Below are 19643 nucleotides of genomic sequence, written 5' to 3'. Positions count from 1 at the left end.
TGATCCCAGAGCTGCCTGACTGATAACAAACACTGTACCATGAGCCTCCAGTCAGTCAGTCGGTCAGTCAGCCAGTCAGTCCTGTCCTGTTGGGACCTCTGAACCGCTTTCAAATCAGTGAAGAGGGAATTAAAAGTCACATTTCACAGAGAATATACTGGATGTGGATTTGAACTGAGCTTTCTCCAACTTCGGTAAGTTGAATTCTGTTGATATTCGTTTTCTAAATAACACACATTATGCTGAAGTACCGCAAGTGAGGACAATGAACAGCCTACATATACTGTTGACAAAACCTAATGTACTAATTTCCCAGCCATTCATTCAGAACAAAATTATAAATCTCAAATTTTTTAGCTTATATATAAAATTAGTAGTATATTAAATATCAGTAGTTGTGGCTGCTTTTCCATCACTTAATATGGATACTTTGTTTTCTAAAGCAAAGAAGCATCTATTTCAGCTCAGTAAGGATAACATCAAGTCAAGTGGACATGGACAAGGTGTGGTAGCCTACTTTCCATACCTTAACCTAAATTATTCCAAATTTTGATCTGGGGGTTTTTATAATGGAGAGCAAAGTAAAAATTGCCAGAGTTGCCATCTGTTTGAAGCCATATCTAAAAAACAAAAAACAAATTCACATCAGAGGAGAGGATGGGACATCAACACCAAAATGAAGACATAAAAGGAAATAAGAGCAGTAGAGCATTAAAGAACATGTCAGACACAGTGAAATCATAATAATAGAAATATATAGGCCTAATAATATCTTGTCAGTGATCAGTCATTGCTCCACTTTGTCCCCATTAGTCAATTATTATTTTTAGTCCCAGCAGGTTGAGAAGTTTGGTTGTAAATGATATCAGATGCTGGGACTGATAGCATCATTCAGCGAAAAAAATAATTCCCAATAACTGTAAAAGTAACACTTTAGCACATGAGACAATTCTTAGTGACGTGTGCATGAAGGAGAAAGTCTTGAATCAAACATTTGAAAGGTCTCCCACACATTTTGAATTCAATTAAAGGTGAGGTCTGTCCATTTTGTATTGAAAATGTCTATTTTGGGGGTCTAAGAGAAGGCCAACAAGCCACCAGTTGACAAGGGTAAATAGGCTTCAATATTCTAATACTGCTTATAACTACTTCTTCCTTGATTTTAAAAATCCAACAACACTGGCTTGTACAGAATGGGATTCTAGGAAAAGTTATAGAGGGCCATTTTGAAAGCGGAGATATTTCAATTCAAAAATTCATAACAGCAGTCAGTTGATGCTGGCTTGACCTTTTTAGTCTAAAAAAGCTGCTTATAGCCCATCATCCTACTTTCATACATGGATAGGCTATACAAAAATTACTTTCATTCCCCAGAACTTTAAAAGTAGGGCTTTAGCACACAATACAATTCTTACTGACACATACATGGAGGAGAAACACTTCCACACTATATGTCTATACTTGCATTTCAAGTAAAGAAGGTGAACAGAAGTTTCATTTTATTCAAAAAGTCTTAACACTGGAAAGGCCAATTCATGCCTATTCAGACAGCGGCCATTTTGAAAACACGGGTGGGAAACTACCTGGAAGAGAGAGAGAAGGCTATAAGTTGTGTACCAAGATGCACATCATACAAACATTTAGCATTTCACAGATAAGCCTACCAATTGAAAAGCATATTAAAAATTGGAATCTCAAGAATCAGGAGGGATATAGGTTCACATTTTAATATATTTGACCAAGTCTAGCGTAGGTAGCTAGCTAGCTTACTAACTAAGCTAACTAACTACCCTGCTAAATTCCAGGAGCTGTTCCTGGGATAGCTAGTTAATTTGATAACTGTTCGGTCTATCTGACCTCACTTAACCCTATATGTTGAAGTAAAGTTAGTTTTATATTGCCAATCTTCCAGGTAGTTTCCCACCCCGTTCAAAATGGCCACTGTGTGAATAAGGTCAATTGGGAGTAAATATAAATTATTTTTTGTTGATTTATAAAATCTAACAATCTAACAATACAGAAAGTGAGTCTGGGAAAAGCTATTGAAGCACATTTTGAAAGATATGTCACTGCTAAAATTCAAAACAACTGTCAAATTGATGCCGGCTCGGCCTTAAAGTGTTACAAATATGCTTGTACACCGCCTCCCCTTGTGTCATACATGTACCTGTTGTCACACAGGCGTCTGTATGGAGAGGCAGGTACTGCACCGGGCCAGGGAGGCCTTCCTCAGCGGCAGGACTCGGCCTCTGGAGTTCAGACTGCAGCAGCTCAAAGCCCTGCTGACTATGATCACAGAGAGACAGACTGAAATCGCCACCGCCCTCAAACAGGACATCAACAGAGTGAGTGGAGCCACCAGAAAACTTACAAATATGTACACTGTATACATGACTAAATTGCTATTATACATCAATCCAATAGACATCATAAATACAGAAAATAGTCCATCAGAAAGATACATGAATAAAATAAATCTCACCTGGATGTATTCCTCTTACACTGGATGTATCACATCAGAATGACATCAATACTTTATTTGTCCCAAAAGTTGAGTAACCAGGAAGTCACTCGACAGTCATATATATAATATCTCACATTTTCTATAATGTTTGTAATTGCTTTTTTAGAATTATGTCCATGTATGTTGCTGACTGTTTTTGGTTCTCAGGTCTCTCTTGAAAACGAGGTTTGATCTCACTGAGACTGCTTGTTTAGAAAAAGGAGAACAGACATTTGCCTTGTGTGAATGATAAAGCAATTGACACTGTCTAAAGTGTTGCTGGGCTTTCCTACAGAGCCAGTATGACACACCACTCTTGGAGCTGATTGGCCTGGAGAATGAGATCAACCTGGCGGTGGAGAAACTGGCAGAGTGGGCGGCTCCTCGGTCGGTGGAGAGGAACGTCCTCACCATATCGGACGAGGTGTACGTCCAGCCGGAGCCCCTAGGAGTGGTGCTCATCATAGGGGCCTGGAACTACCCCTGGGCCGTGACTCTGGGTCCCCTGGTCGGGGCTATTGCTGCTGGTAGGGAGTCTTCCTCTCTGTCTCCAATTCCTCATTACCTTCCTAACTGGTGCTTTAGTCAAGTATACCTCCAGGGGGGGGGCTGCTAACCCTAAAAAAACTGAATTAGTCTGGGTTTAAATGGAGAGTTTTAATGTCCTATGATGGTCTAAATGCTGTTTCAGAGGCCTTTTCCCTCCTGACAAGAATACAATTCCGTGTCAATACTTGTAATATTTTGCCATGGAAGCAGTCAAATTCGGCCTTCAGATACCCATATCAGTCAAACCCTATGGTTTTTGCCTCTTCTCTTCTGCAGCACTGGCTTGAGAAAAATGATGCGAGAATTCTCCCAGGATGAACTCGGTCCAGTCGGCAAGCCTCCCCGAGCTCTGCGCTCCCGGCCTCCTGCTCGCCTTGTGTTCGTCACTCGGTGATCTCATCCTGTTCACATGTACCTTCGTTCTCTCTCTCTGCAGGCAACGCAGCTGTGGTGAAGCCGTCAGAGCTCAGCGAGTACTCGTCCCTCCTCCTCCGGGCGCTGCTGCCTCGCTATCTGGACAAGGTCTGAACACCAGCTGCTATTGTTGATGAAGTATCATTATGCTGCAGCGTGGTTGTAGCGTCAGCCATTGTTTTGTCCCAAGTGTGGCCCGTAGCCTCTGAAAGCCCTGGACCCACACAGTGCACAGTTATTTTTAAGTAGCAAACTTTATATGCCGTATTACAGTATCATAAACAAAATAATGTATTCATTTTAAAGAACAAAGAAACAAAAATGGGTACAATTTTTTTTGTTTGTAATGTAGATGACAGCCACAAATGTAGGAATGTGGATTTAACAGCTACATTTGGGTTTTACTGGAAGCAGTACCTTGAAATTGCTTGTCACACCCACTTTTTCTAATGTTTTGTGAGGCAGTAGTAGTAGTCTGACACTTTCATTAGTCCTACAGAAACAATAAGTTGGGCCAAGTCATGTCGAAAAAAGTAGGTACGAAATAGTTACAATTGCCTACAATGTCGGCATCAGTGAAAAATACCAGTGTTAGTTTCATGACACATTCAGGTAGTCCTGGTAAACTTGGAAACTGACAAACAATAGAAAGTAGCACCCAAACAGCACCCAACTTGGACTTGCTCAGTGACACCAAACTTTACAAGTTATGACATATAGACTGACTTTTTACGGATTATGTTTGAGGAAATGACAATACAACAAAAGTGGTAGCTACTGTGATTCCCAAAATGCAATTAAAACCGTATGCATCCTTGACAGAAGCTTGGATCCTTTACCTGCTCATTCCTATTCAGGGTCACAAGGGCCTTGAGTCTATCCCAGCATGCACTGGGGCAGAAGGCAGACAGACATCCTGGACTGGTCACCAGTTCATCACATGGCTAACACAGATAGGCACACACTCACATTCATAACTATGGACAATCTAGAGTCTCCAATCCACCTGACTTGCATGTCTTTGGACTGTGGGAGGACTCTAAGGTTTGATCAATATAGGTTTTTAAGTCTAATGCAATCTTAGTATTTTTAGACTGAAGTCATCGATAGCCACTATTTTGTTATTCAGTATCATTAAATCTGACCATTTTCATGTCAAAAATTTCAAGTATCCAATGTTTCCTCCAGAGTTTTATGCTAGTCAGGGTGGAAAAGCCTCTGAAACAGCTTTTAGACCATCATGGGACACGAAAACTCTCCACTGACACCCAGACTAATGCAATTCTTTTAGGGTTAGCAGCTCTTTAAGGCCCCTAGTCATGCCTTTAAACGAAGACACTGAGACACCCTGCCACCCACAAACTATCCTTTTCATGTTATTTGTTTTCAGGACCTGTACCCAGTGGTAACAGGCGGCGTGTCAGAGACCCAGGAGCTGTTGAAGCACAGGTTCGACCACGTCTTCTACACAGGGAGCAGCACAGTGGGCAGACTGGTGATGGAGGCTGCAGCTCGCCACCTCACCCCCGTTACCCTGGAGCTGGGAGGGAAGAGCCCCTGCTACATCGACAAGAACTGTGACCTCAGAGTAGCCTGCCGGTAATACACCACTCATAATCATATGTCATGACAAGACATGGTAGCACTGTGTGTACATTGTGCATTGGCATCATAGTTTATGTTCAAAGTACTGTGTAATCTTTGCAGGTGCCATTTTTGAGTTGCAACAAATGTATCAAAAAGTCCCTGATATGCTTAAGGAATACACCAAGTTTTTGGTAGATTGTCCTGTTGAACATCTTAGCTGTTAAGTGATGAGAATATAGACACCAAAATCATCCATGTGTCTGTGGTAAATCATTGACTCTGGTGCGCCATGCTAACACTTTAGCGTACACTATGTTGAGTGATAGTAGCTCTATGCTAACACTTTAGCGTACACTATGTTGAGTGATAGTAGCTCCATGCTAACACTTTAGCGTACACTATGTTGAGTGATAGTAGCTCCATGCTAACACTTTAGCGTACACTTTGTTGAGTGATAGTAGGCTTCATGTTAACACTTTAGCGTACACTATGTTGAGTGATAGTAGCTCCATGCTAACACTTTAGCGTACACTATGTTGAGTGATAGTAGCTCTATGCTAACACTTTAGCGTACACTATGTTGAGTGATAGTAGCTCCATGCTAACACTTTAGCGTACACTATGTTGAGTGATAGTAGCTCCATGCTAACACTTTAGCGTACACTTTGTTGAGTGATAGTAGGCTTCATGTTAACACTTTAGCGTACACTATGTTGAGTGATAGCAGGCTTCATGCTAACACTTTAGCATACACTATGCTGAGTGACAGTAGGACGGTAAGAAGTGATAGATAATAGTAAGAAGACTGACTTTGTAGTATTAAAAAGTTGTTAGTGTTTTTTTTATTATTTGAGCTGTACATTCATACATTTTACAATTAATTATTAACTCAATATAGCTAATGTAGCCAGGTTTATTTTTGGAACTATTTCAGGTGTGCAACTACATATTCATCTACTGCTCAAGTAATTTTTAGCTGTACACAGTCACCCATCGCAAACCACCTTCACTTCCTATGGAAACAGTGAAAGTAGTCTTCGGTAGTTTAAAACAGTAGGTTATTATTATTTTTGTATCATATTTCATGTCAATTTTACAAATGTCTCACACAAAACTGCCAGACTTAGCTGCATATCATTTAATATTACTTAGCTTTAGCTTTCCTTTAGAAAAATGACATATGCATGACTTCAGCTAAACTGCAATGTTTAAGTAAATTAAAGTGATTAACTCAGACGCTGCATTTTATGACCCATACTTGTTTGTCTGCAGTCGTATCACATGGGGAAAGTTTGTGAACTGTGGTCAGACATGCATCGCTCCAGACTACATCCTGTGTGAACCCTGCATCCAGGGCCGAGTGGTGGAGGGCATCCGACAAACTCTACTGGTACAATCCCATAGAGTCACAGGACCTGAGTAACAGCTTACTATCTTCATTTAAAACTGTAAAGTGTAGGGCTTTATGGAAACCCTTTGATCAATTCCAGGAATTCTACGGCGCTGATCCCAAATGCTCACCAGACTACGGCCGAATCATCAACCAGCGCCACTTTAACAGAGTGATGGGTCTGATGGAGGGCTACACCGCTGTGCTGGGAGGGCAGAGCGACGCATCACAGCGCTACATTGGTAAGAATGGAAGGTTTTTTGTTGCTGTTCAAGGGGTTTTTATTTGCATTTCGGATAATACAAAAATAACTCAAACATTTTGAAACACATCTTTCACCCACTGCACCTTCATAGAAACTTCAATGAACAGATCAATTTACGTGAAGGCCCTGCAGTCGCCTTGTCAGCTTCACATCACAGCTCGGTTTGTGCTTCTGGTTTATGAACAGTGTTGACCTTTAACCCCCCCCCCCACTCCAGCCCCGACAGTGCTGAAGGACGTGCCCCCCCACTCCAGGCTGATGCAGGAGGAGATCTTCGGCCCTCTGCTGCCCATAGTGACGGTGAGCGACATGGACGACGCCGTGCGCTTCATCAACGAGAGAGAGAAACCCCTGGCGCTCTACATCTTCTGCTCCGACAAGAAGGTTAGAGGCAGGCAACGTGAAGGAAAACGACAATGTTTTCACTTTTCTGTTTGGCTCTCTCTGACTCTCCTCCTGTCTCTCGAAGGCGGCAAAACGGATGATGGAGGAGACCACAAGCGGAGGGGTGACGGTCAACGACGTCATGATGCACTACACGCTCAGCTCCCTTCCGTTTGGTGGCGTTGGTATGACTGATTCAAAATGCATTATTGACGTTTTTTGTGTGTTTTTTGTTTGATGTCATCGTGGTGGGGTGGCGGCCTCTGTCTGTTTGTTCATTGGTCCGTCCGTCAAGCCTGACATCACAGACTCCTCGACTCAAATTGTGACTAAACTCGGGGGAATGATGCATCTCACCATCATGTTCCAGTATTTTCTAAATGTCACTGACTGGCCCAAGGTGAAAACAAGGTGACATATTTGTGACTGATTGGCCATGAGGGGTCTGCATCATTCATGGGGACAACATGTTTGCTGGTGATTTCTGGGTATTGAAGTTCAAAGATGTTTTTCAAACATGTCGGTGACTTGTCGCTGACCATCTGTCTCCAGGTCAGAGCGGTATGGGCCACTACCACGGCAAGCACACCTTCGATCAGCTCAGCCACCAGAGGGCGTGCCTGGTCCGGTCGCTGGGCATGGAGAGCGTCAACCTGGCCCGGTACCCGCCGCAGGACCGCCGGCGGGCCCGCAGGGTCCGGCTGGCGCTGCGGTCGCCCATGATCGACATGTCCAAGAGGACGTTCGTCTGGGCCGTCACCGCCTCCATCGTCGCCTTCGGCCTCTTCGTCGCCCTGCTGGTCATTCTCCTCATCGCCGCCGGCCTCAACTGCACCTGTTGGTACTGGCGAGGGTTTTACAACTAGGAGCACGTCCACTTCCCTCTGTAAAGAGATCCACCCAAAGATGATTTCCACCTCATGAACGCAATTGAACCCAATTTGAATCCCGTGTTGATATTAGAGTGCCGTCCTGCAGCCTAGTCTTTATTATTGGAAGTTAACAGCCATTCCTACAGTAAGAATCAGTATGATCATAAGTTTGACCATGAACTGAGGAATCCACTGTCTACTTATCTATGTAAAGTATTACTATTGACGATATTCAGTAGATAAGACATGTACTGTATGTATCCTGCTTGCTCTTTAATCAATAAAGAGATTTGATATATTACAATCTGTCATTTTAATCAACATCAGATATTGTCCACCTCTGATACGATGGAGGTTCCTCCCTGATCACAGATACATGAAAAACAGTCTGGAAAACCTTTTATCTTCATTGTTTATTTATTCATTTAATTGTTCATTTTTGTAAATTAATTGTTCATGTAAAGGCCTAATTCAAATGCAAAACACATTTAAAGAGCCTGACCGCCTAATTTCATTTTCTTTCTCTGTTGAATAACACTGAAAACAATAATAATAACAATAAACAAAATAAGATGAAACTTTAATGATCCCCTGGGGAAATTGCAGCAGCAAAAATACATGGGGTAAAACAAAGAAAAAAATAAGGATAGAGCAGATTGGGGTATTAAACATGCAATTGGCAATTTCAACACTAGAATGCATTAAGTGGAAATGTATGAATATGGGAAAAAGTATGGATTAGGGATGGGACTATATGTTTATCTCACAATACGATTCGATACAACCATGATACGATGTAATAAGTAAAAGTTCAGTATGACTGTGCAGAATTATGGTTATTTCTGAGCCACACATCTTTCTAGTGATGGCATTGGCTCACTACAATGTAAACAAAAATGTCTTTACAAAGAGCAAATAATATAATATCTATGGAGAGCTTGTGAAACTGTGATGGTCAAGCTGTCTCATTTGTGATTACTACAGCAGAATAAAATGGAGCTAATATCACCGTTAATTTTTCTGCCCCATGATACGCATCGTCACATTTTTGAATTGCGATATATGAATTTTGATATATCGTCCCATCCCTATATGGATTACAACATTATGAGGGTGTATAAAATAACAGAGGTACAATTTACTGAGGCAAAGAAACTATAAATACATTTTCATTTGGAATTGGGGAACTGGGAATATGAAATTTGAAATCAAACAACAAAAATAATCATAGGGGCCTTACTTTTAGAATCTATTACTATGACGACCACAAGAGGACACTGTTTGTGAGGGAATTCAAAGATGATCATTATTATTATTCATGCCAAATGTAACAGAACTGATGCCGGTATTTATTTCCTAATCCCACTCTTCTCTCGCCTGTCTAGTGGTTTGTGTGTTTTTATGCAAATGTCCTGACAAGTCAACAGAGAGTAAAAAAAACATCCGAGGAGAAAAAAGCAGCTCGTCAGCGTTGTTATTATGATTTCTCTGCATGAATGCCTTTGGTACAGAATAATGTCTTTGTGTGGCATTGTGTGTCACTCCTGTTACATGATGCATACCTGCCTGAATAAAGGCTGCACTGTTTTTGTTTTACAAAGCAACACTGTGATCTACAGGAACGGCCCTATGGAGGCAATGTCAACATGATCCAGAGAATAGTCTGCTCCGATCTGAGTAAATGCTGAGAAAGGATGCAAATTTACATGCATGGTACAATATTAACAGAATAATGTCGATTGTGAATGAGTCCCAAGTTCTCCACACAGTTACAGTATAATGGTGCCATACTGTATGCGGTGGCCAGATGGCAGCATTGAGCTACACTGAGAGTGAATGAAAGAATTAAGGCGAGAACAGATAAAGTAGTGCCTTAATGCTCCAGTGTGCAGCTTTTATTTCACTTTTACTTCATATTGGCCATCAAAAGTTTGGACACACCACATTTTTCTTTATTTTTACTATTTTCCACATTTTAGAATAATAGTAAAGACATCAAAACTATGAAATAACACAAATGGAATTATGCAGCAGCCAAAAAAAAGTGTTAAACAAATAAAAACTATGTATATATTTTAGATTCTTTAAAGTAGCCGCCCTTTGCCTTGATGGAAAGGCAAAGGCTTTGGAAAGAAATTCATACATAGGATCAACTTCACTATTTATATTTGTCTAAGAAACACATTTCAAGCATTTAAGCAGAAGCTTTTAGATCAAAATGGCTTTCAGAGAATGAAAAACATGAGGTGGGTCCAAACTTTTGACTCTTGTTAGCATACGCACAAGATAAATGTGAGGCAAAAGTGCAGATTGTCAGCCTCTGAGTATTGTCTGACATGTTAAAACATACTGCTGCACAAATAGCAGTTGTAACACGTCATAACAAATATCAGTTATTGCAGTTAGTCCCCTCAGTGTTTGGACAAATTACCTTCAAGCTGTTTTGAGTCATTTAAACTAAAGTCAGTGGGCTTGACATGTTGCTTTGTACAGAAGATGATTAGGGCCACATGTAAAATGTATTTGAGTTCTGAGTCTGAAGCAAAATTCTGACTTTGATCTCAGAATTCTGACTTCTGACTTTTTAAACTCAGAACTCAAATACATTTTTCACACATGGCCCTAATCCTCTTCCTAGGCTTTGAGATGCTCTGCCAAGCTCTAAACTGATATAGGTTTTCTGGCTAGTAAACCAGCCAAAGCCTTCTTAAAGTCGAGATGAAACGGCATTTCGAGAGTATCTAACTTCCGTATCGTGACGTATTTCCGAGTGAAACAGGAAAGACAGGCGGGACATAACGTTGGGAGGAATTTGATTTGAACGTTGAAAAGTGGGTGTGTCATAACACCCGAAGACACACCGAAGTACCATGCTGTTGCTAGCTAGCTAACTAATGAATCTTAGCCTCTTAGCTCTGTGCGCTAAAAGTTGAAGATTGATTGATGGGTGGATGTCATGATATTATTGGTTGAAATTAGTTACGGGCATGCTTACGTAAGCACACGGCATATTTTGTTTTACAGGAAGAAAACATGATTGAATTTTGATATAAGAATACAATGAAATTGATTTTTGGTATTTTTTTTGGCATATATTGTTAAATAGGTGCACAGTATGACCAGGGATGTGATCTAAAAGGGTTAAAAAGGCATTTTTCATTTCATCTCGTCTTTAAGGTTTAGCAGGGTCACTTCAGCTGTAGAGATCCTTTTGGTCAATTCATATTTCCAGAGCAGTACTTGCTCACAGGAGCCCTGCTGCTCAAGTGATCTTGTGTAGCTAGAAGCACGGTGGAAAGATGGCATTGGTTTCTGGTTGGTGACTCAGGGCCTGGGCATTAAATGAGTCGCAGGCTTGTCCGTGACTTCCGCAACAAAACAAAGTCCTGTAGGACTGGATGTGTTCCGCAGTGGAAATCCCACTGGGGTGTATTCAGATGCAAGAGGCTGAATTCAGGGCTAGTATGAGAACAAGACAACAGCCTTGTGGGGGTGAAGGTTGGGGTGGGGTGGGGGGGGGGTCTACCCTTGTTGCAATTCCTACTGGTTGCTGATAGAGCTTTTGGTGTTTTCAGGGATGCAATACAAGGCAGATAATCTCCTTTTCATCCAATACCTTCAAATCTAAACATGCACTTTGTCCTCTTCCCACTGGAACCACATAGTTGTACTTCTAAAACCCAGCATCAATGAAAATTGCTCTTTTGCTTTTTGGCACCTACTCTGACAAAAGAACCGCTGGCATGAAAGTAAAACTCACTATTATTGAAGTTATTAGCTATATTGAGCCATTTATGTCGAAAATATCATCAGTAGAGGATGTGATGATTTCTGTTTCTGTTTCTATTCTGTCAAATATTGAGCAATGGACATCAGGCAATTTCCCATCTGTAACTGTAATTCTGATTATTATACTACTAGTAGTAGTAGTACTAGTAGTAGTAGTAGTAGTAGTAGTAGTAGTAGTAGTTGCAGTAGTAGGAGTGGTAATAGTAGTAGTAGTAATAACAATAGTAGTAGTAGTAGCAGCAGTAGTAGAAGTAATAGTAGCAGTAGTAGTAGTAGTAGTAGTAGTAGTAGTAGTAGTAGTAGTTGCAGTAGTAGGAGTGGTAATAGTAGTAGTAATAACAACAATAGTAGTAGTAGTAGCAGCAGTAGTAGAAGTAATAGTAGCAGTAGTAGTAGTAGTAGTAGTAGTAGTAATTGCAGTAGTAGCAGTGGTAATAATAGTAGTAGTAATAACAATAGTAGTAGTAGTAGCAGTAGTAGTAGAAGTAATAACAGTGGTAGCAGTAGTTACATGATTTATGTAATGTAAAACCTCTGGTCATTTTAAATCTAACAGTATCAGATATGTATCATATTAGAAAGATATAGCCCATATAGTCCATGAGCTTCTACAGTTACATACTGTAGTTTCTCCTACTGCAGCCACCCAGTGTTATAGGTAGAATTCACTATAGGAACCAGGAACACCTCAAATCAATACTTCACTTTATGTTCTTATCATATAACCCATGCTGTATACCATGACGATTATCTGAAAATGGAGCTTGAAATTGAATAGTTCCAAGCGAATGTGGTCTGGGGTTGGAGAATAATAGACGAACTTGAGCAATGCCTGGCAGGAATTTCATTTAGATGTCTAGAATAGCAGGTTTGATAGGTCTCCAAGTTTCTGACCTCCTGTTGTGATATGTTCCATTTGAAAATGACTCACAGCACTGGGAGGGATACTTCTGAGGCCATATTTTCAGAAGGTTTGGTGCTTGCATGTCAGCTGCCTTCTGATTAAAAGACCTGTACTGTAAAGTTTACTTTCGGAGAGATTTGCCCCCATTTGTCCTCTAGGCATAACACAGCCTCTGCCAAAGAACGCTCACCCTCCAGCTGCCTTATTGAATACTGAGCTTGACATACATAACTCCTCAATCATCCCACTACTCTGGAAGGAGGGGGTAAAAAAAACCCCAAAAAACATATTTCATACCGCAAAGCATTTGGCTTTAAGGCACTACATGTGTGGTACAGCATTTCTCATGTCTCCTGTCTCATTTCAGTCCTATCTTATTACTAAGCTCATGCATAATGCATCATTTCTCAGTGAATGCCTCAAATGCCCCAAATTTTTAAATTTCTAAATTAATTCAGGAGCAAGTGTGAGGGTGCGCATATGCTTGTACGCATAGGTGTGTGGGTGTGTGCATGTGTGTGTGTGTGTGTGAGTGTGTGTGTGTCAATGAGCTTGTGCATTCCACCCAACCTTCACAACAGTCTTGAAGTCCTTGGATGCTAGGCAAGTGTGTCAGGGGGGCAGATAAGCCCACAGTGGCAAACCTACCAGGAGGAGAAAGGATTTAGAGGAAACACGAGTTCCAGTAGTGGAGAAAAGAGGCTGTCACAGTTTCAAAGGTTGCCCAAAAGTTGAGGTATATTTTTCATTTACAAAAATATCACTCAAGGTTGAGGGTACCTTGAAATTTTGGTTTTGTACAGAAACATCAATGTCAAACATAGGAACATAGGTGTGGTACCACACCAGGACATTTTGATAGGACAAGGCAAGGCTACATTCCTTGGCAGAGCGCTCAGCTACAAAGCCATCGAGGAAATGAAATAACACCCCCTCTGGTGGCCATATTGGAGGTCCTCAGCTCTTGGCCAACAGCGGCTGTGAACAGGTGATTGTGTTTCTAGACATAAGACTTGGCTGTCTCAACAGAGCTGAGCAGACATCTGTTCTGTTTTTGACTAGGAACTTATCATTTCATCACACATCTGATAGATTTCTACCATAGGATCTGGTCAGCTAACCATCACTTTAGAGGCAAATTCGCCTGCAAATTAGCTAGTTAGCTAGCTAACAGTTTGTTCAGGTTAACTGAGCTGACTCTTCTCAAGCTACAACTAGAGACTAGGGCTAAAGACAATACAGTTTACTGTGTCACAGTAACCTCCATGGAGCCCGACCTAGCTGGTTGCTGGGAGATTTGTGACGCAACTGCAAAGCCTGAAGAGTTGTACCTGCCGTGGTTTTTGAATTTGCAGCTTTTTACTTTCCTTAACCAAGCCCTTCCGTATTTCAGTAGCATGCAGTGCAGCTAGCAGTAGCCTAAACTTGTTTCTTTCACCAAAGAATGATAACGTTAACAAGCTGTAATGAAGCAGTCTGACATATTTTTTTTACCCTCTTAGATTAAGGTACCCTATTCATCTTTTTTTTGTGACGACGCCTTAATTGCCCAATCCCACCAATTTTATAAACGTTGTGGAAAGATGTCTTATATATGGTCTATTAAAGCTTCATCATTCATCTAAAATATGTCGTCATGCAGAAATTGTAAACTAGACCAAGGCTGCAGGTCTGTGTTCAACACAAGCACAAAGGAAGAAATAGACCAGAAAGATCTTTTACATTTCTCTTTGCCCTTTTTCTGAATTAATTTAACAAGAAACCGACAAGTGAATTCTGCTTCGGAAAAACACACAGTTCATGCTTTTTCATTATTAATTTAGCCAAGAAACGTATTCTTAAGCCTATCCACAGTACACCCAAATTTAAGTATAGGCCTTTCTTGAGACTGACTGAAAAAATTGACTTTTGCACATCATGATAGAATAAGCAAGAGCTCATTTCATACAGCCTTTATCAATTTGGAAATGCAAAATCACTCACAGGCTCCATTATTTATGCTGAACAATTTGCATGATTTGCATGTGTTTATTTTCAGATGGAACTGTTTGAAAATGGACACGGCCCGATCCAGTGCGATCACTGGCTCGAATGGCTTTTGCTTTCTCATTTCTTGTTTCCCTGGTGACCCTGATGCCTTCTGTTCATCAATATAGTGTCAGTCGGTGACATGCATGGCAAAGCCCCAGGGCGCCGGTACAAAATGCAGGCTACATAATGCAGCGGCTGCTCAGATGTAATGGCAGAGTCACGCTGTGCTTTCTCTCCCCTCCCACTGTGACAGTGATGGACAGGTTCAAACTGCAGGAGTGGAAGCCATGTCATATTGCAGGAGAGCAGATATAGCCATTGCTTTCCAGGCTGTGGAGCTTTGTTTGTGCATTTATTCTAACAATACAGTGACTGGAGTGTCACCGTATGTCAAAATGTAATGTCGCGGTCAAAAGGGGTCTTTTTGTTATGAGGAAGCATTGACATTTCCCATGATATATTTCACCTTCCAGTCAACCACAGCATCCTGCAATCTGTGAGCGTTAGGCAAGTACCATTACTTAGGTGCTGTTGCTATGGTAACCCCCCCCCCCCCCCCCCCCATCTCTACCCCCCCGACCTTGAGATGTAGCGTTATTTTGGTCCTCCTACACAAACCTGCCATATGCAAAGATAAATGAAGTAAACAAGTGAGCAACCTCACATACAGTATGCACTGTATTACAGTTACAAGGAATGAGAGACATAAAACAACAGAGACATAAAAACAGACATGCATCAATGGTCAACGTGATAATGAGGCATAATGTTGGTTATCTAACTTTATCTGTTATTGAATCTCTGTATTCTGTCTCTCAGTCCCATCCATCTCTCTTTTGTAACCATGAGTCATGAGACATTCATAATTGCTGGTCACACAAAGCCAAAAAAATTCATTCATCAACTGCCGCCTCACTATTGGCATTGCTTGCATAGTGATTTACTGGAGTAAAGATATTGTTTTCACTTTGAAATCTATTTGTCTTAGGTGCTGATTCAAAGCCTCAGCTAAACATGAGTTTTTTATGTTTGGAAACGTTGGAGCAAACAGACCTATATGTTGCGTTATTACTGAGAAGGAAAATATGTTTTTTGGAACTTTTTTTTTTTAGACAGACTCAAACTCTTCATATATAGGCCTACCCACAATTTGAATGGTCAAACAAATTCAAGATCATATCTTTGAGCTTGATGATGAATTTGGCTGACTTTGAATCTGGAGTGTTTACATGTCAATACATACATATCTTTCTTAACATTGTGCTTTACCTTTTCTTTGATTAAACCATCATCTGTCCTTTTAGCAGCTAGGCATATGCTTGGACTATGTGGGCCAAATGTGAAACAATGTAGACCTACTTCCTGGGTATGCATTCTTTCCGAAGCACCTTTTTAAACAATTGCACTGTCTGTAATGTGTGTAGTACCTGCTGATCAGTAGAGAATTACTGACATGCACACAGCTACATATCAGTTCACTGGTCACAGTATGACCAATTAGAGAGTTGTGTGCAGCTGTGACATTTGACTAATCTGGAAGAGGATTCAGCTAATGAGAAAAGGGGAGGAGTCCCTTCCTTTGTCTGCTTCAGTGGTCATGCATAAGAAAGCTGTGTAGAAAATTTGCAGTTTGCAACAATGGGGCCCAGTCAGCTTGTTGCGTTTGCGTTTCTGCTTGCGTGCGCCAGGCTTAGTGAGGCTCGATCCCTCGGTTTGAAAGTGCCAACCTACTGGGGAATCGATGCACAGAAGCCTGCTGAAGTGGAAGCTAGGGCAGCGGCGGAACCTGAGAGAGTCCACTCCAGGTGGTCTGCTCAACAGCCTGGCAGCTTCCAGTCAAAGCAGATTCAGCAAGCAGCTCAACCGTTCTCCTGGACATTCCCGGCAGATCCAGTGTCTGAGACCAAGGTTCCTGTCAAGTTTGAACTGCGGCAGCCAGTGGCGGCCAACAGTGTTGCTTTGCGGTGTGGGGAAAGTGCCATCGAAGTGGAAGTCAATCAGGATCTACTAGGTCGTGGCCAGCTGATAAAACCAGAAGAAATCACACTTGGTGGTTGTTCAGCCACCGAGACGGACGACTTCTCTCATGTGCTGACTTTCACATCCGAGTTGCACGGCTGTGGTAGCACAGTTGTGGTATGACTTTTGTATCATGTATTGATTTAAAATTAAACTTTTAGTTCATCAAGCAATGTCTTCATCAAATTTTGTATAGAGTATGTTAATGGGTGTTTTTTGGTTTTTAGATGACGGAGAATACAGTCATTTATGCTTTCACACTGGTCTACAACCCCAAAGCGCTTGGCAAAGCCAATATCGTACGGAGTAGGAGTGCTGAGATCGGAATTGAGTGCCACTATCCAAGGTGAGTTGCAGTCTGGCCTAACCTATAACCTTCAAAGACCCAGTGCTGTTTACTGTGGGGTCTTGACCCAAGACATGGCTCTGATTTTTAAAGTCTAGCAGACTTGGCTACATCTGTTTAGAAGCACTGGGCTGCTGACTAGAAGTCTTCTAGAAAGGAATCCCAAATGACAATTGACCCAAGGCGTCTCCACACTGTTCCTTTCTAGTAAAGCTATAGTCTTTCAGGGTTAGCCCAAGTAATGGCGACAAACTTATCATGCCATTTCAGGAAGCACAGTGTGAGCAGCAATTCTCTAAATCCTGCCTGGATGTCCTACAAAGATACCAAGATGGCTGAGGAACGGCTCCATTTCTCTCTAAGACTCATGAGCGGTGGGTTGGAGCAAATTTTGGAAGACCAGTATTTGGAAGATGTTTATGTTCTCAAACCCTGAAATGTGAACTTAACTTTTGCCTTTAGATGACTGGACGTTTGAGAGGCCCTCCAACAAGTACGTCTTGGGAGATGTCCTTAACATGGAGGCATCAGTCATGGCATACAAACATGCACCCATCAGAGTCTTGGCGGACAGCTGTGTCGCCACCTCGGAGCCAGATATCACTTCTGACCCAAGATACTTTTTCATCAAGAACCATGGGTGAGATTTTATGATGCAGAAGTGCATTAAGATGATTATACTGGGTGTTCTGGTTCTTGGGACGTCAACTATATTTTTTCTACACAGGTGTCTGGTTGATGCACAGCGCATAGGTTCCAAGTCCCAGTTCATGCCCCAGTCTCAGGCTGACAAACTCCAGTTTCAGGTAGAAACCTTGAGGTTCGGTCAGCAGAAGACTGCCTCGGTAAGTGAAATTACATATGCTGACTACAGATTGCCGCCTGTCTAACTGGCTCACTGGATAAAATGAGCATATCTCCAATTCCAACAGATCTACATCACTTGCCAGTTGAAGGCCCTTCCAGCTTCCTCTCCAGTTACCATTGAGCATAAGGCGTGTTCCTTTGACAAGAGGTATGAGAACATTGTTGAATAACCTTGATTTCTTCAACGCTAGCCAAGATGGCTTCTGAGAAACTAAACTCTTCCCTTAATAGGTGGAAGGCAGTTGGTGGAGAGGACCAGTTTTGTGCCTGTTGTCAATCTAGCTGTGGGATGAGGAAGGCTAGAGACCTGACTGCAGATGCAGGTATGTCTACAGTAAATCACCTTCAAACGTATCTGTCAGCTCTGTTATCATTTTAATTTCAATTTTATTTTCAGAGGAGCATTGGCAAGCTGAAGTGACCCTGGGCCCCATTGTTGTTCAAGAAGAGTAATAACATTTTTTTGTAAAAATAAAAGGTACTTTTAAAAAAACAAAAAATCTCGGAGTCTTTAAGTGGTGCAGTGATGGGTAAAAATGTGAAATGCTGGATCATGAAGACAACAAAAGCTTTACCTTTTTCATGCACACATTTACAACCAAGAATTATCAGTCAAGCGTAGGTGTGATGAGGACTTGGATATTCAACAAGAGCTGATGTGAAATGTTTAGTGAAGTAATGGGGTTGCAGGAACAAAAAAAATGATCGCGATGACCTTGTAGTCAACAGGGTTTGGCGGGGAACAAATCTTTGTTGCGTTCACATCATGTCAGATTAACCGTAAGTACAAGCTGCCAACTGGGGAGGATAGCGTTCACGTCAACTGACTAGAAGCAATGTCTGATTAGAAGCAATGTCTGATTAGATTGTTTTGATGGTTGTTTCTTAAAGTGATTTTTGCATGTGAGTGTTCCAACAAGCAAAAGACACTCATGTTTTTTTTTTTTTTCCCGATGACGTGAATGCTGCATTAGACTCCTAGATCCATACACCGACCCCAGTGTGTACATTGACTTGTGTGGTCAGACAAATACCTCTTGGCTACTTTCATACCTGTCACACTGATGCTAATAGATTGTCCAGACATTCTAAACAACCAGGTGTGGATGATCTACAGGGGCAGGCTTGAGCTTTTCCTTCAGACAAGAGTGTAAATCCCTTCTCCCCTGCTGAGGACAGTAAATACTTTAAGATCCAACAGGCATGAATTACAACAATAGTGGCTTTTGTTCTAAATGGGTCAAGCTGTGATTTATCCTGCTTTGGATAGCGAGGCTCACATTTCTCCCTGGAACTCTCCTTGGTCTCTGCCTGGTGATGTTTCACTGTGCTCGGGTTTAGAGATCAAACCTCTGTATCAAACTACTTTCAACAAATTATTTTGTGATTGCTGGAAAACCCCATTCATGCTGAAGCCCAGGTTGTTGACATGGCTTGCCGGGAAAACAATATTTATTTTTATTGTTGCGCTGATGGCTTTGTTTTTTGTTCACTGATGTAAATCATCAAGCAGCTGGTTTGTATCATGCACGCACTACTCAGAATATCGCTCTTGCCTCAATCATAATAGTGGTCAGGTTTCCAGAGCATCTGACCCGGCTTTAGAGAGGACTGTTTTGGAGCTCCGACATCTTCCAGTGACCTCACAATTACATCACTCATCAGCATTTTCCTCCTTGTGGTTCACCATAAGAATTTACAGCTTTCCAATGAAAATTAAATC

The 19643-nt window shown here is 41.5% G+C and overlaps 2 protein-coding genes across 2 annotated transcripts in view; both read left to right on the top strand.

The window, feature by feature from the left end:
- Positions 1-78: 78 nt before the first annotated feature.
- LOC139929310 (aldehyde dehydrogenase, dimeric NADP-preferring-like) lies at positions 79-8063 on the top strand. Its single transcript, XM_071922157.2, has 10 exons — positions 79-194; positions 2182-2345; positions 2799-3030; positions 3489-3574; positions 4857-5065; positions 6326-6443; positions 6544-6685; positions 6926-7092; positions 7178-7277; positions 7645-8063. Exons 2-10 carry the CDS (start codon positions 2190-2192, stop codon positions 7956-7958), a joined length of 1524 nt encoding a protein of 507 aa, XP_071778258.1. The 5' UTR covers positions 79-194; positions 2182-2189; the 3' UTR covers positions 7959-8063.
- An 8263-nt stretch (positions 8064-16326) lies between these two features.
- Positions 16327-19643, top strand: part of LOC139929307 (zona pellucida sperm-binding protein 3-like) — a 36253-nt gene continuing 32936 nt past the window's right edge. The window contains exons 1-7 of the mRNA XM_071922154.2: positions 16327-16824; positions 16935-17053; positions 17324-17427; positions 17516-17693; positions 17781-17898; positions 17986-18068; positions 18152-18243. Of these exons, the coding sequence (XP_071778255.2) occupies positions 16327-16824; positions 16935-17053; positions 17324-17427; positions 17516-17693; positions 17781-17898; positions 17986-18068; positions 18152-18243 (1192 nt within the window). The remainder of the gene's footprint in view (positions 16825-16934; positions 17054-17323; positions 17428-17515; positions 17694-17780; positions 17899-17985; positions 18069-18151; positions 18244-19643) is intronic.

This window comes from Centroberyx gerrardi, chromosome 6, assembly GCF_048128805.1.
Source record: "Centroberyx gerrardi isolate f3 chromosome 6, fCenGer3.hap1.cur.20231027, whole genome shotgun sequence".
NCBI lineage: Eukaryota > Metazoa > Chordata > Actinopteri > Beryciformes > Berycidae > Centroberyx > Centroberyx gerrardi.
This window is presented reverse-complemented; position numbering and strand designations above follow the sequence as displayed.